The sequence below is a fragment of the Natrix helvetica genome (genome assembly GCF_964273705.1).
Source record: "Natrix helvetica genome assembly, chromosome: 6".
Lineage (NCBI taxonomy): Eukaryota > Metazoa > Chordata > Lepidosauria > Squamata > Natricidae > Natrix > Natrix helvetica.
Genome location: NC_138553.1, coordinates 57,415,719 through 57,430,860, shown reverse-complemented (window position 1 = coordinate 57,430,860; position 15,142 = coordinate 57,415,719). Strand labels below are relative to the sequence as shown.

Below are 15,142 nucleotides of genomic sequence, written 5' to 3'. Positions count from 1 at the left end.
CCTATAAAGTCCTTCAAATCCTGGAGGTTTATTGTAGCGGCTGAGGGAACCACCCCTTGTTCCGTTGCCATACTTAACATAAAAAGGAAGACACTTCTTCCAAACTTTCTCACAAAATGCTCTTCCAAGTAGATCAGGTTATGTAAACTAACTTTAGAGTTGTTGATAATTATTTCAGCCGTTCCACCTTTACTCCTTTTCCGCCCCCAGCTGTCCGCAAACAGTTAACTTTCATTTTCTTTAGGTTTTCAGCTATAAATTAACACCATTTTGAATCCTTTGTTCTAAGCCCACGCCTCTCGAGTTCAGCAGTAGCGTTTTTTAACAAAGTTTTTCAAACTTAAAACTTAAAATACTTGCAAATGTTTCCTTCTTGGGTTGCTCGGAGTTAAAGGCTGTTCACGACGTCTTGCTCCACTAAATCATTAGCGGAGGATCTCAGTAGACCGGAGCATAAAACAGCTGCAAAGGGGGGCTCTCCTTGCCCACACCCCAGAAGCTATAAATCCTTCTGGGGGGCTACACAAGTGGCTCAACCTGACAGCTGTACCTCTCTCCTGAATTCCTGGGGATTTTGAAGTGTCCAAGGCGTTTGTGATGTTAAAACAAACACCTCTACAGTCTATTGATTCGACAAGCTCAGAAAAAGCCTGCCCATGATGTTCGTGGCACAACCCAGAAGTCCCTAGCATTTACAACACTCTTGATATAATAACACTTTTCTCAAAAATATGTATTTGGCTAGTCATATGAGAAGAAAATAAGCCTTTATAAAGCAAAATGTACTTAAACTTTATTTACAGAGTATATTATTGAATATGAAGATGCTTTGCGTGAACCAGGAATATGGAATTACCAAATGGAAGTCCCTAGTGTGTTTACAACTGTAAAGTTAAAGTTATCTCCATATGTGAATTATTCATTTCGTGTAATAGCTCTCAATGAAATTGGAAGGAGCCAACCAAGTGAAGCTTCTGAAAAGTACTTTACAAAACCTGCAAGTAAATAAACACCTCTATCTGCTTAGTATATAAATAACATTTAACTACTGTGGTCTATATTTTACTTAAATATAAAAAATTAAAATTTTAGGACCAGATGACAATCCTATTAACGTTCATGGGATTGGAACGGAACCTAATAATTTGGTGATCACTTGGAAGGTAAGCTTTTTGAAAACATAAAATACTGAAGTAAGACTAGTATTAACTTTTCCCAAATGTGTAGCAAAAAGCTCAGAAAAACAGCAAAAAATTTTTAAAGATTGACTTGCTTTTGTATAAAAAAAACCATTGAAATGCCATTAATATCATTCAACCTGTGCTACTTGAATTATCTGATGACACTGCTATATAATTTGCTATAAAGCAAAGTAGTATACATCTAGGACCAAATATGGGACTTGAAATTAGTGTGGTTCCAATACTAATTTCTAGTGATAATGCTAAAAACAGGACCAACTTTATTGTTAGCGCCCATGAGTAAGTTACATTTATATGCTGTATTTAAGCAATATATGATGATTCCTTGTCATTCTGCAATGCAACTATATTAGAAATAGATTGTTCAGTTAGGTCACTTCTATTTTCATTATGCAACCCATGAAGTACAAGATTATAGAAGGAAGTGATTTTTTAGTTTGTCATTTCCCCTTTCTTGTTTTTTAATCCTTTCCAGTCCCATTTCTTTTAATAGCATCTGTTTTTTTAAACAGAGGGCATTTTGCCTACTGTTGCCCCCTGTGAGCACCACTTGAGATTTTACTTTAGAACAAAGTAAGGAGTCATTAAATTAGTAAGATTCCTTAAGGTGTGTGCCACACATGAATATGAAAAAAATTCTGGTTAAATCACCACTTTCTAGCAATTGTTAGAACAAAACTATTAACTTTATATTATCTTTATCCTCTTTTCTATGGCTAATTAAAATCATACCTTTGTTATTTTTCATTTTAGCCTTTAACGGATTTTCAGTCCAATGGTCCAGGTCTTAAGTACAAAGTCAGTTGGCAGCAGAATGATGGTGAAGATGAATGGACATCTGTTACAGTTGCAAATGTATCTAAATATATTGTAGCTGATACACCAACTTTTGTTCCATATGAAATAAAAGTACAAGCATTAAATGACTTAGGACTTGCACCTGACCCTTTAACAATAATTGGGCATTCTGGAGAAGACTGTAAGTTTCTTAATTTAACCCAGTTTTTAATATAATTTTTGCTTTAGCTGATTTTTCTGAGTAGTAATAATATTGTGGTACAAATGTAGAATTCAAAATTAATTTTCTACATTTATGAAATTCAAAGAACCTTGTTTCCTTGAAAATACAACCTACCCTGACAACAAGCCCCAGCCCGATTTTCATGCCTGCACGTAATAAGCCCTACCACAAAAATAAGCCCTAGTTAAGCCCCATCCACCATCTGGTTGTACGAGGTGGGACGAGGCACAAGTGTAAAAATCAAGCTGGAGGGGGGAGCTACCCCACATGCCTTGAACCCACTTACTTAGGACCGCTGCAGCCAGGCCTCCAATGCCCTGACACTTGTTGCACTGCTAACCAACTTCTTCTGCAGCCACTTGTGGCCGCTTATGGCCAGACACCACAAGTCTTGTCATGCCGATGGAGCTGCTCTCATCAGGATGCCATGGGACTCCTTGTGCCGGTGGAGCCACTCGCTGCAGAAGTGGCTCCACTGACACCCCAAGCCTCACAGCATCCTGCCGCAAGTGACTCCACCGGTGCAATGAGCTGTGCAGAGTTATGCTGCATGACAAGACCCAAGCTCCAGTTTCCCAGCAGCAGTAGGGCCAGCAGGAAGGGGAGGGCAGGGGCCAGAGCATCCAAGAGTTTGGTTCCTTATGGCCACAGGCAAGTAGACAGGACAGAGGGTGGGATCAGCAGTAGCAGCACTTCCACTCCCATCGGCCCCGACACTCGCTGCCTCCTGCACATCAAAAAGGTAATACCTCCCTGAAAATAAGCCTGAGTGCTTATTTCGGGCCCCCAAAGAAAATAAGTCCAGGTCTTATTTTCGGGAAAACATGGTGCCTTATGAACACATGCAAGTGGTTCTAAACTTGGGTTTGTTGTATTTGTCCCTTGTCAGTGCCAATGATTGCTCCAGACAATTTACAAGTACAAATTGTAAACAGTACATTAGTGAAAGTGCAGTGGGATCCAGTTCCATTAAAGTTTGTCCGGGGTCATCTTCAGGGATACAAAGTAAGTTAACCATAAATATTTCTTAAACAGAATTTAGTATAAAAATATCCACAGATATATTTGAGTATGAGTTTTCCTTATTTGATTATTTTACTTCTTGAGATGCTAGACCAGAGTGACTACTATACTGTTTCTTGGTCTATTAGAATGGCTATTTGATGTTTGTCAGAAACAGTTTTTAGTCTAACCACTGTTATTATTTACACTTAAGTGTTCCTTGTAAAATGTGTAGCATAAATTTTATATTCTGTCATACCAGTATTTAGTCTTGGGTTGAATGTGCATACAAAATCATTAAAACTTATATCATATTTATATATTTAAATCATACTAGCCATTTTCTAAAGAATCCTATAATAATCTCTCTAACAGTATGAAATAAACTATGCTAAGAACTATCTAAATCAGAGTCAGATAATAACTTGCATATCTGAGTACAGATTTGAAGGCAGTTTATTTGCTTCAAATACTAGTAGTCTAATGTGCTAATATATTACATATGTTAAGGATTTGATATGTCTTTGCACTGATAATTTAAACTCACTCGACCGGATAGTCATGGCTAGAGATCAATGGATTTCCTTTAATTAAGTTATTTTAGATGCTTATTTTTTTAAAAAAAAATATTATTGTTTATTTAGCACACTAAATTGCTTGTCTCAAAATTCATTTGGGCTGTATAATATAATGCAATCTGAGAACATCATAAATTAATATTTAAAATATCCATGCATATATATTTAGATTTACTATTGGAAAGTCAAACATTTATCTGGAAAAATTAAGCAGCATGTGGAAAAAAGAATGTTGACTTTCAGTGGAAATAGAACGCATGGAATGGTGCCGGGACTAGAGCCTTTTAGTTCTTATAAACTGAATGTAAGAGTGTTTAATGGGAAAGGAGAAGGACCAGCAAGCCAAGATGAAACATTTAAGACTCCAGAAGGAGGTATGTAATTGAATAACTTATATATTTATGTTTCACATTGTGAGTTAAGTATTACCTGGCCATTTTCATTATTATTAAATGATTATTAAAAATAATGCATGTTTCTGATTTTTTACATACTTATTTGGAAGACAATGAAACATGAGCAAATATAGATAAAATTAATCTATAGGAAAGATTAAGGACTAAGATGCCCTAGTGGAAGCCTGGGATAGGGCTGCCGCTGGGGCTTGGGATTGTGTTGTGCCTTTGCAGTCTCTGACCCGGTGTCGATCCTGGATGGCTCCCTGGTTTACCAAGGAGCTCTGGGAGATGAAACGCCGGAAAAGACGCCTAGAGAGTGGCTGGAGCGCCAGCCGGTCTGAACCTGATTGAACACTAGTAAGAATTCATATTAAATCCTACTTAGTGGCGATAGAAGCGGCAAAACGGCAATATTTTTCCGCTCTTATCCCGTCCGCAGATAACCGCCCAGCCGCCCTGTTTAGGGTGACCCGCTCCTTACTTAACCAAGGAACTGGGGAAGACCCCTTGGAGGGTAGGGCTGAAGAATTTGTTCAGTATCTGCAGGATAAAATCGCTCAGATCCAGACAGGCTTGGACTCTGACTGGGTAGATTCGGGCGAGCCGACGGGGATGAATCTTGAGGAGACAATCTGGGATGGGTTTGACCCTGTGACCCCCGAAGGCATGGACAGGATTATGGGGAGACTCAGTGCTGCCACTTGTGTGCTGGACCCGTGTCCCTCTTGGTTAGTTTCGGCTTCCCGGGAGGTGACACGAGGCTGGCTCCAGGCGATTACCAACGCTTTATTGAGAGAAGGGTTCTTTCCCACCGCCTTGAAGGAGGTGGTGGTGAGGCCCCTCCTTAAGAAGCCTTCCCTGGACCCAGCCTCTTTAGCCAACTACCGTCCGGTCTCCAACCTTCGCTTTGTAGCGAAGGCTGTCGAGAGTGTGGTAGCACGTCAGCTTCCCCAGTACCTGGATGAAGCTGTCTACCTGGATCCGTTTCAGTCGGGTTTCAGGCCCAGGTACAGCACGGAGACAGCATTGGTCGCGTTGGTCGATGATCTCTGGCGGGCCCGGGACAGGGGCTGCTCCTCTGTCCTGGTCCTATTAGACCTCTTGGCAGCTTTCGATACCATCGACCATGGTATCCTACTGCGACGACTCGGGGGGTTGGGAGTGGGGGGCACCGTTTTACGGTGGTTCTCCTTCTACCTATCGGATCGGTCACAGTTTGTTTTGACTGGAGGGCAGAGATCGACCTCCAGGCGCGTCACTTGTGGGGAGCCCCAGGGGTCAGTTCTCTCACCCCTACTGTTCAACATATATATGAAACCGCTGGGCAAGATCATCCGTGGTTTTGGGATACGGTATCATCAATATGCTGATGATACCCAACTTTTCATCTCTACCCCAAACCACCCAAACGATGCCCTCGACGTGATGTCCCAATGCCTGGAGGCTGTGCGGATCTGGATGGAGAGGAACAGGCTCAAGCTCAATCCCTCTAAGACTGAGTGGCTGTGGTTTCCGTCATCCCGATTTGTGCATCTTGTTCCATCTTTGATGATAGGGGGATAAATTTTAGCCCCCTCAGAGAAGGCTCACAATCTGGGAGTCCTCCTGCATCCGCGACTTAGTTTAGAAGAACATCTGACGGCCGTGACCAGGGGGGCCTTTTACCAGGTTCGCCTGGTACGTCAGTTGCGCCCCTTCCTGGATCAGGATGCTCTGTGCACTCATGCCCTCGTCTTTTCTCGCCTGGACTACTGCAACGCTCTCTACATGGGGCTGCCCTTGAAGAGCACCCGGAGGCTTCAGCTGGTCCAGAATGCGGCCGCGCGGGTTATCATGGGGGTACCTAGGTGCTCCCATGTTACACCCCTTTTGGGCGGCCTGCACTGGTTACCGGTTGTCTTCCGGGTGCGATTCAAGGTACTAATTATGACCTTTAAAGCGCTCCATGGCTTAGGCCCAGGGTATCTGCGAGACCACCTACTGCCACCAATAGCCTCCCACCATCCAGTACGATCCCACAGAGTTGGCCTCCTCAGGGTGCCGTCGGCCAGACAGTGTCGGCTGGTGACCCCCAGGGGGAGAACCTTCTCTGTGGGAGCGCCTTCCCTCTGGAATGAGCTGCCCCCGGAGCTTCGCATAATCCCTGACCTCCGGTCCTTCCGACGCGCCCTAACAAGTTGGCTTTTCTAGCAAGCCGGCCTGGCCTGTTAATTTTATTTAATTTTTAAAATGTGAGTGTTATATAAATTGGGTTTGTTTTTTGGACTGTTTCTAATTTCCTTTTAACTTTTATACTATGTGTTTTTTAATGCTGTACGCCGCCCTGAGTCTTTGGGAGAAGGGCGGCATATAAATCCAATAAATCCAATCCAATCCAATCCAATCCAAAGTGATATGTAAACTTTTATAGATAAATGGCTACATTATTAAAAATGTATTGGGGCAGCATATGAGTAGTACTAAGGCATATTAGACAAAGAGTATATTCGTGCCTATCACATGTAATATCTGGTATACTAAGGAAATATGAAGGGAGAAATTAACATAAAGATTAGTCATATAAGGAGAATAAAGCATTATTAGTTGATTTTGACAGCATTATAACATATCTGCTGAATTCAGGCACATATTAGCAGTGATGAGTAACTTTCCAAAGAGTTCCAGAAACTGCATCCAAATTTTAGAAAATCCACATGTAATCTTTATGTACTAAATAAAATGTGACGATAATTTAAAAGGAACATTTAAAATATTTTATATAATATTTGAGTTTTATTAAAATTAACTTTATGTTGTGGGGTGTGTTTGGGGGGTGTTTGTGTGTGTGTGTTTTAAAGTTCCCAGTTCACCCTCTTTTTTGAAGATTACCAATCAAAATCTAGACTCTCTTACTTTGGAATGGGGACCACCTTCTCATCCAAACGGAGTTCTGCTGGGATACACATTAAAGTTTCAATCAAGTAAGTAAAACTTTAACAAAAAAATTAATCCACAAATCGTAACTTTATTGAATAATTAATAGTATCTTTTTAGATTGATTGGTTAATACTTTTCTATATGAATCAGTTTTTAAGAATTGGAAATGAACAGTGTTAAATTTTACGAAATTTTTATGGAAAATGGGTAGCACAGTATTTCCTTGTAAAAAAAACTGTACAATGACTTTTCTCTGCTTCAGAGAAAAGTATACATTACGCCTTGGGGACAAAAGTTGCGGAAGATGCAGACAGCACAAAGTTGCTTGGTGAGAATTGATATTAGGTGCTGCTGACCTGCATTGTGTATGTTAAGAAGATGTAATTATCTTCTTAACCAGATGTTAGAAAGCTAATTAAGTGAATATGTAAGATGTACACATTACTTTAAAAATTACAACTTTGTAATTCCTTTGAAATCTATACATGCAGAAAGCTACAGAACAACTTCACAAACAAAAATTGTTCTGCTTTAGAAGCAGGATTATTCTGCCTTTATCATACATTCATTGAAACAAATTATATTCTCTGAATAGTGCTAATGCAGCATGTCAATAGCAGGATTCAGCATGTTGCATAAATGCTTGGCTTCAGTAGTAATATACAAAATTAATTGTATTTTGTATTCTATATAACAACAGTTAATAGTACTCATGAATTAAGTCACTTGGAAGAGATCAATATTCCTGCCAATGAGACCAGCTTGATTTTAAGTAACCTGAATTACAGCACTCGATACAAGTTCTATTTTTATGCACAAACATCAGTTGGATCCGGAAGTCAAATAACAGAAGAAGCAGTAATAATTATGAATGGAGGTAAGATGGGTATGTGTAAGGCATATCAATTTAAAATATTTATTTGTGTAAATCTCATCTTTACTTGTATAACTTAAGGTAGTATACAGAATGTCCCTGCTTCCTGATTTTCCCATAAAATCTCAGTGGGGTGGGGTGGGAATGGGTGAGGTGGATTGAGAAAGTGACTTGTCCAAAGTCACCCAGCTGACTTCCATGCCTAAGGGAAGGTTTCAAGCTCAGATTGAAGTAACTGTATATAGATTTTTTAAGAATCTCTCTCTCTCTCTCTCTCTCTCTCTCTCTCTCTCTCTCTCTCTCTCTCTATATCTATATCTATATCTATATCTATATCTATATCTATATCTATATCTATATCTATATCTATATCATCTATATCTATATCTATATCTATATCTATCTATCTATCTATCTATCTATCTATCTATCTATCTATCTATATGGGAATAATCTATACATTTTTGCAGATCTTTTTCTACCCTTAAAGTATTAGTATATCCTAATTTTTATATTTAGAAAAGCTGTTTAACCTAAAAGAAATAGAGATGTTAGCATACAAGCATATATTTGGGGTTACTATGTGAAATTATATTTTAGTATTTTTATTGAGGTTTCAAAAATACTATTTGACTATAGAAATAGTAAACTCATGAACATTTTCTAATCACCTTAGAGCTACTATATAAAGAATACAGATATATGTTAGGTGAAAGCAGTTTTCTAATTCTGAATGCCTAAACAACCTGCTACATATTCTAGGATTCTGCAGCATTGTAGATTCAAAGGCTGAATGGTGCTTTAGAGCTCATGGGAATAAATTTGTGGTATCTGTCTGAAAGTTGTTAAACCCCTGTAATGTAACTGCCAATTGTACACAACCAATGAATAAATAAATTGATTAAAGGAATAAATTATTAATAAATTTAAGAATTTTAAAGTAAATAAATTAAACAAATACATCAGTTGGGATATTCACTGATCCTGTATCACACAATAGGTATTAAAACCAAAACCAGTCTTTAAGTTCCTAAACAATAGCAGGTAAGCATTTCATGAAAAGGCTTCAATAAAATATTTTTGTATTATCACATACGTATGTAGTAGAAAATACATGATTCAAAAACCTAATCACATTAGCAAATGCAAACAAAAAGGCTTTGATTTTCAATTAAGACCAAATTAAATAGATAGTTGGGTGTTGTATTCCTTAATTTGGCATAGTGTTTGCACATTGTTTGTTAGGATATTAGTATTTTGTACAGTAAGATCTTGCTTATGATCTGTTCATGTAAGTTCCATTACCTGCAGTTTGAGGGAATGTTTCCATTAATTATATATCCATAAATTGTAAGACTGAATACTTAGTGCTTAAGAAATGCTTTATTGAAAAAAATTAAATCTGTTAAAGAGTAGTAGTTTAAAGTAAATTCATGCCTACTAACTTTGTTTTTTGTTTTATACATCACTATTGTAAATCAATGAATTGTTTAATTTCTTATTCTCTAATTCCAATACCTTTTCATTTAACTGCTTGCTTTCATCCTTTAATATCAATGAATACATTAGTACTATAATTACTAGTCTTTTTGTATTTTTTTTCTGTGTAACTAGTAATGTAGTTTAGTATTCTCTTATTTTCCTCTACTCATACTTGTATTCCTTGAATATAATTGCAAGTAAAAGTAAACATTGATTGTGTGGGTTTTTCCCCCAGTTTTCTATATATTTTTTAAAAAGTTGGTGATAAGAGGAAACAGTAGAGTTCCCTAAACAAAGTCCTAAGAGGATATTATTTATGAAGGAGCTATCTATTGCCTTAACAAAAATTTTTGCTTACTGGTTCAAAAAACCAGAGCAGTATATGCTGCCTCATTCTTTTTCTCCATTATATATCATGGAGATATATATGTTTTTGTAATGGTTATAATTTTTACAGGCTGCTAGCCCAATCCTTAACCCTCTTTCTTTCTCATCTGAGCTTGGGATCAGCAATGGCTGATATGCTACACAGTTTGGGAAGACCTAATGCTAATGCTAAATCTATCAAAATAATTTAATTGATAAGCTTGACAAAACCAAATTGTGCTGTTGACTGCTACCTAAAAACTGAAAGTGCAAATTCATTGATACTTAACTCATTTATAGTCACACTGCTACCTACCACTAAAAGCACAATTCATATTGTGTAGGATATGTAGTTTCACCTATCTTTTGGGTATGCTGAACAAAACAATTTCAGTTTACTGGAAAGGACTAAGTGACAATAACTGTTTTGTTTCCCTTTGCTCTGGTTAACTGATTGAATAGGCTGGGATGGGCTATTTGTTTCTAAGATTATGGAACGTCCAGATTAACCAAGGAAGAGCAGCTGCTACAAGCAATGTTTTCTTATTTATGTAATGAAAGGGTAGTAAACGTGGCCTTCCAGGGTTGTTGACCTGTAATTAATATTGTTGAATAATAGTGTTCAGCAACACTCTTTATCAGTGGGCCACATATCCTCATGTCATTAACCTCCTCAAAGTACTGTACTAATAAAATACTGATGTAGGATTGTTACTTGTAGCATTCATTACTGTTCCACAGAGAACTAAGCTGCTCAGTAATTTAATATAATTTTTCTTACTGTTTTGTTAATCAATGTGATACATACTAAGGTTTATTTGCTGAAATATTTCACAAAGATGTAAGTAGCAGTGGTGGGTTTCCATTTTATGTTACTACCGGTTCGCTTGTGCACGTGTGCGCACTTGTGCGCATGACACTTCGCATGTGCAGAAGTGTCTGGGCAGGTGGGCGGAGCCTCCCGCTGCCACCACCACTACTGGTTCGCCCGATCCAGGCCGAACCTGGAGGAACCCACCTCTGCCAAGTACCAATAAAAAGTATAGTAATAACTTGCTGAATATTATTCTACCTCAGAGATTAAAACTGGATGCTAAATTTCTGCAGAGCAGTCAAGCAATATGCTGCTACCTAGTAGCTAGAAAATGTTTTCTAAAGCAAATCAATATCATTTTACCTGCTTATTCAGCATTAATTATTTCATTGGCATTGTGTTATAGATATATAGTTTAATAATTGAAAGTAAGTAAGTGATCCTAACATTTCATGACACCTATAATTTATGCAAAATTTCTTCTCTTGCTAATGTACTATTTATACAATAAGGAAAGCAATGTTTTAAAATTTCTAAAATTAATGAATAATTGCAATATCCATAGATACTACAAGAACTGGAACCAGTAAAATAAAGATGGTTGGAAAAATAAAAACAATAAAGCGATGAATAAATTATTTTATTTCTATTTCATGCTGCTTGTACTGAGCTCTTTGGTAATTTGGTAATTATTCCCACCTTTATTATTTTTATTAATAATTCAAGACAGTTGAATTGAATAAGTTAAATTATATGTATCTATGTTTACATTTTCAGTAGAATTTAATTTTACTATTGTAGATATTTAGTTTTTCATCACTATAAAAGCAGGTTTAATTGAAGCCTAAGTTATATTTCAAAGTTATATTAAAGGAAGATTTTCAGAAGCAAAACAAAGAGTGTTTTCAAGTTTCCCAGTCACATAGGTACAGTTGGGGAGAAACTTGTATGCTTTCTAAATACATTTTCACATTCTAAGTCTGTGATGGCGAACCTATGGCACGCGTGCCACAGGTGGCACATGGAGCCATTTGTTAGGTCACGTGAGGCATCACGCTGTCAGCTGCAACGCGCATGTGTGCGCTGGCCAGCTGACTTTGGCCTTCTTTTAAGGCTGTTTTTCACCCTCTGGAGGCTTCTCTGAAGGCTCCGGAGGGCAAAAAACGGCCCTACAAGCAAACCGGAAGTGACTCTGAAAGGCCTCAAGGGGGCCAGGGGAGGCTGTTTTTTTGCCCTCCCCAGGCTTCTAGAAAGCCTCTGGAGCCTGGGGAGGGCAAAAAAAGCATGCCAAAAGTGGGGGGAGTGCTGGTTCTGTGTGCAGGCACACAGGGGGGGGGGTGTCACGCACGCACGCATGCTGGGGCTGGGTGCATAGCATTATGGGTGTGGGCATGCCCATGCATGACCCACCTGCACTCCCTCTGCTTTTGGCACGTGATCCAAAAAAGGTTAGCCATCATTGTTCTAAGTGTTTGCTTTTCTAGGGCCATCCTCAGCAGTCTCAGTAATTAAGCTGAAATTCAAGTGTATTTCCCAATTCTCAACATATGACTACAATTGAGCCCAAAATGTCTGTTGCTAAGTGAAACATTTGTTAAGTGAATTTTGCCCCATTTTACAACCTTTCTTGTCACAGTTGTTAAATGAATCCCTGCAGTTGTTAAGTTAGTAAACACGTAAGTGTGAAAAATGGTAATTAGTCACTTTTTTCCAGTGCTGCTGTATCTTTGAACAGTCACTAAATGAAGTGTTGTAAAAAAAATTTCTAGTAAGCCTTTTAGGGACTCGCTTATTAATTGTTTGTCTAGGAGGAGCAGAAGATTCCATGCAGCAGCCTTTGGAGTGCTAGAAGACAACTTAAAAGTTTATTAAACGAATTCTTGTTTTCTTTTTGTTATTTATTCTTCTGTTGTCATACTTTATGGAAATTTATGTATGTATGTATTCTGTTTACTTAAAGGACAGAAAGTAGATGGCAAAGTGCTGATTAAAACATATTTTTGTTGTTTTTGCTGCTTTGATGGATATTCAGAAAGCTCTTTTGAAACCTCATCTATCATGCATACTGCATCTTCAACATTTTATAAGGGCATTACTATTTATTTTATCAAAATAACTTTCCATAGAAATAGCTGGAATGCCCCATTCTGAAAGGAAATTTTGAAATGTACAAAATTGCATGTGATTAGAAAAATATGTGCACATTTTTTCATTACTTCTAGAATCTTCCATTTTGGAATATTATTTTAGAAACATTGGATTGGATATTAGAATAGATAAACATGGAGTTCAATCTGTGCTTATTTATCTGGCAGTATCTCACTAAACATATTTACAGATGTTGTATTGAAAGTGTTAGTTATATTTAGTTACAATTTCCTTCCTTCCTTCCTTCCTTCCTTCCTTCCTTCCTTCCTTCCTTCCTTCCTTCCTTCCTTCCTTCCTTCCTCTCATAAGTTAACTGTCAGGGTTCCAAGTAATACACCCATAACAAGCAGAACTTCAAGGCAAACAGTTTCCTCAAAGAACAAGTCTATTGGATATATCATTGATGGCGAACCTATGGCACTCGTGCTACAGGTGGCACACGGAACCATATTTGCTGGAATGGCAGCCCTCAGCTCTGGCACGCATGTGTGCGCTGACCAGCTGATTATCAGCCTTCTGGAGGGCCAGGGGAGGCCATTTTCACCCTCCCCAGGCTTCAGGAAAGACTCCAGAGTTTAGAAAGGGCAAAAAGCAGGCCTAACAAGCCAACTGGAAGTTCGTTCCTGAACTTCCAGTTGGGCCATTGGGCCGTTTTTCGCCCTCCCCAGGCTCCAGAGGCTTTCCTGAAGTTTGGGGAGGGTGAAAAATGGGCCAACGGGCCAAACAGAAGTTCAGAAATGATCCATTTCCACCTTCCAGGGGGCCAAGGGAGCCATTGTCACCTTCCCCATGCTTCAGGAAAGCCTCTGGAGCCTGGGAGGGTGGAACACGACCCACCCACCCTCCATGCGCATGTGCAGATGGATGCACACACAATTTTGGCATGCCTTTAGAAAAAGATTAGCCATCACTGGGATATATCATATTGGCATAGGCTAGTGAAAACCAACTCTAAAGGTTCCAGCGGTTTTCATCTAATTAAAAGTAAAAGTTTTCCCCTTTCCCAAACAATCAGTCACATGGTTCAATCAAGGTGCTATCCAGTTGCTTGGAAACTTCACTCCTCCTCTCTTTAGCCACCTGTGGGAATGTCCTTGGTTCACAGGGAAACTGTTTTGTTTTGGCTACAAAACTTTCCCTCCTCCTTATCCCTCAGTACTATTGTGGCACACTGAAGCTTCCAAAATACCTTGATCAGGCTAGCTTCAGAGTTGACAGGTTTCTACCCCACCTTAATGGAAAAGAAGTTCCTGCAAGGGAAAAGAACAAATTGCAAAGAGGATACTTGGGACACAATTTAACCCATCTTTCTCCCCCCCCCCAGGTCCTTTGGCTTCTGTGGGTATCTCTCATGAAATTGCTTAATCAACCTATCAGCTTTCACATCCTAACTCTTGACCCAGGTAGCTTCTGATAGTGGGTATCCTTTCCATTTTACTAAATACTGCAACCTCCCTTGTACAGTCTCGAATCTAAAATCCACTTGATTTCATAGTTCATCTCTCCCTGTACTACAATTGGTTGTGGGGCTGCCCAATCTACCAGCCTGAGCTGGGAGCCTACTGCCAGCTTTAACAAGCTGCTGGGAAAGACCAGATACACTTTCCTCAGCAGCTAGGGGAGCTTAAGCTGCATGGTAACATGGTAACACTTTCACCATTGGAAAAGGATCAATAAATTTGGACCATAACTTCTTGCAAGGGAGCTTTAGCTTCAAATACTTCATTGAGAGGTAAACCTTACTTCCCATTTGGAAAAGCACTTGGGAAGCTCGATGCTTGTTGGATTGCACTTTGTGGGTTTTTTCTGCTTCTCGAAGGGCTTGATTAGTATTCTCCCATGCTTTCTTCACGGACGCCATCCATTCAGTCAATGACATGGATGAGGGTGGATCCCTAGGCATAGGAACAAACTCCACATCACTGGTGACTTGGAAAGGGGTGAAGCCAGTGCTACTATACACCACGTTGTATGCCAGTTCAGCAAATAACAGTAGCTCTGCCCAATTCGTTTGCTGATAATTGAATAGCATCTCAAGTATTGCTGGACCATTGCATTTGCTCTCTCCATGACTCCATTGGTACTTGGATGAAATGCCAAGATAAGCCCCTGCAAGGATCAATGGATCTTATGAACTCACTCCAAACCTGGTGAATTGGACCACCCCCCTATCAGAAATGATCCTGCAAGGAACCCCATGCAGCCTATAGATGTGGTTTACAAACTATTTGGCCAGCTTATTTGCAAATGGAAGGCTGGGGCAGGCTATGAAGTAGGCTTGTTTGAGAACAGGTCTATTATGATCCAAATGATCATGTTTTCCCCACTATCAGGTAGTTCT

The 15,142-nt window shown here is 39.1% G+C and overlaps 1 protein-coding gene across 7 annotated transcripts in view; it reads left to right on the top strand.

Annotated features, from left to right (window-relative positions):
• Window positions 1-15,142, top strand: part of NRCAM (neuronal cell adhesion molecule) — a 323,938-nt gene that overhangs the window by 247,506 nt on the left and 61,290 nt on the right. For all 7 annotated transcript variants that reach the window (XM_081957440.1, XM_081957439.1, XM_081957441.1 and 4 more), the window contains 7 exons: window positions 804-1,001; window positions 1,093-1,163; window positions 1,956-2,181; window positions 3,113-3,228; window positions 3,973-4,177; window positions 7,039-7,161; window positions 7,818-7,994. In XM_081957440.1, coding sequence (XP_081813566.1) covers window positions 804-1,001; window positions 1,093-1,163; window positions 1,956-2,181; window positions 3,113-3,228; window positions 3,973-4,177; window positions 7,039-7,161; window positions 7,818-7,994 — 1,116 coding nt within the window. The remainder of the gene's footprint in view (window positions 1-803; window positions 1,002-1,092; window positions 1,164-1,955; window positions 2,182-3,112; window positions 3,229-3,972; window positions 4,178-7,038; window positions 7,162-7,817; window positions 7,995-15,142) is intronic.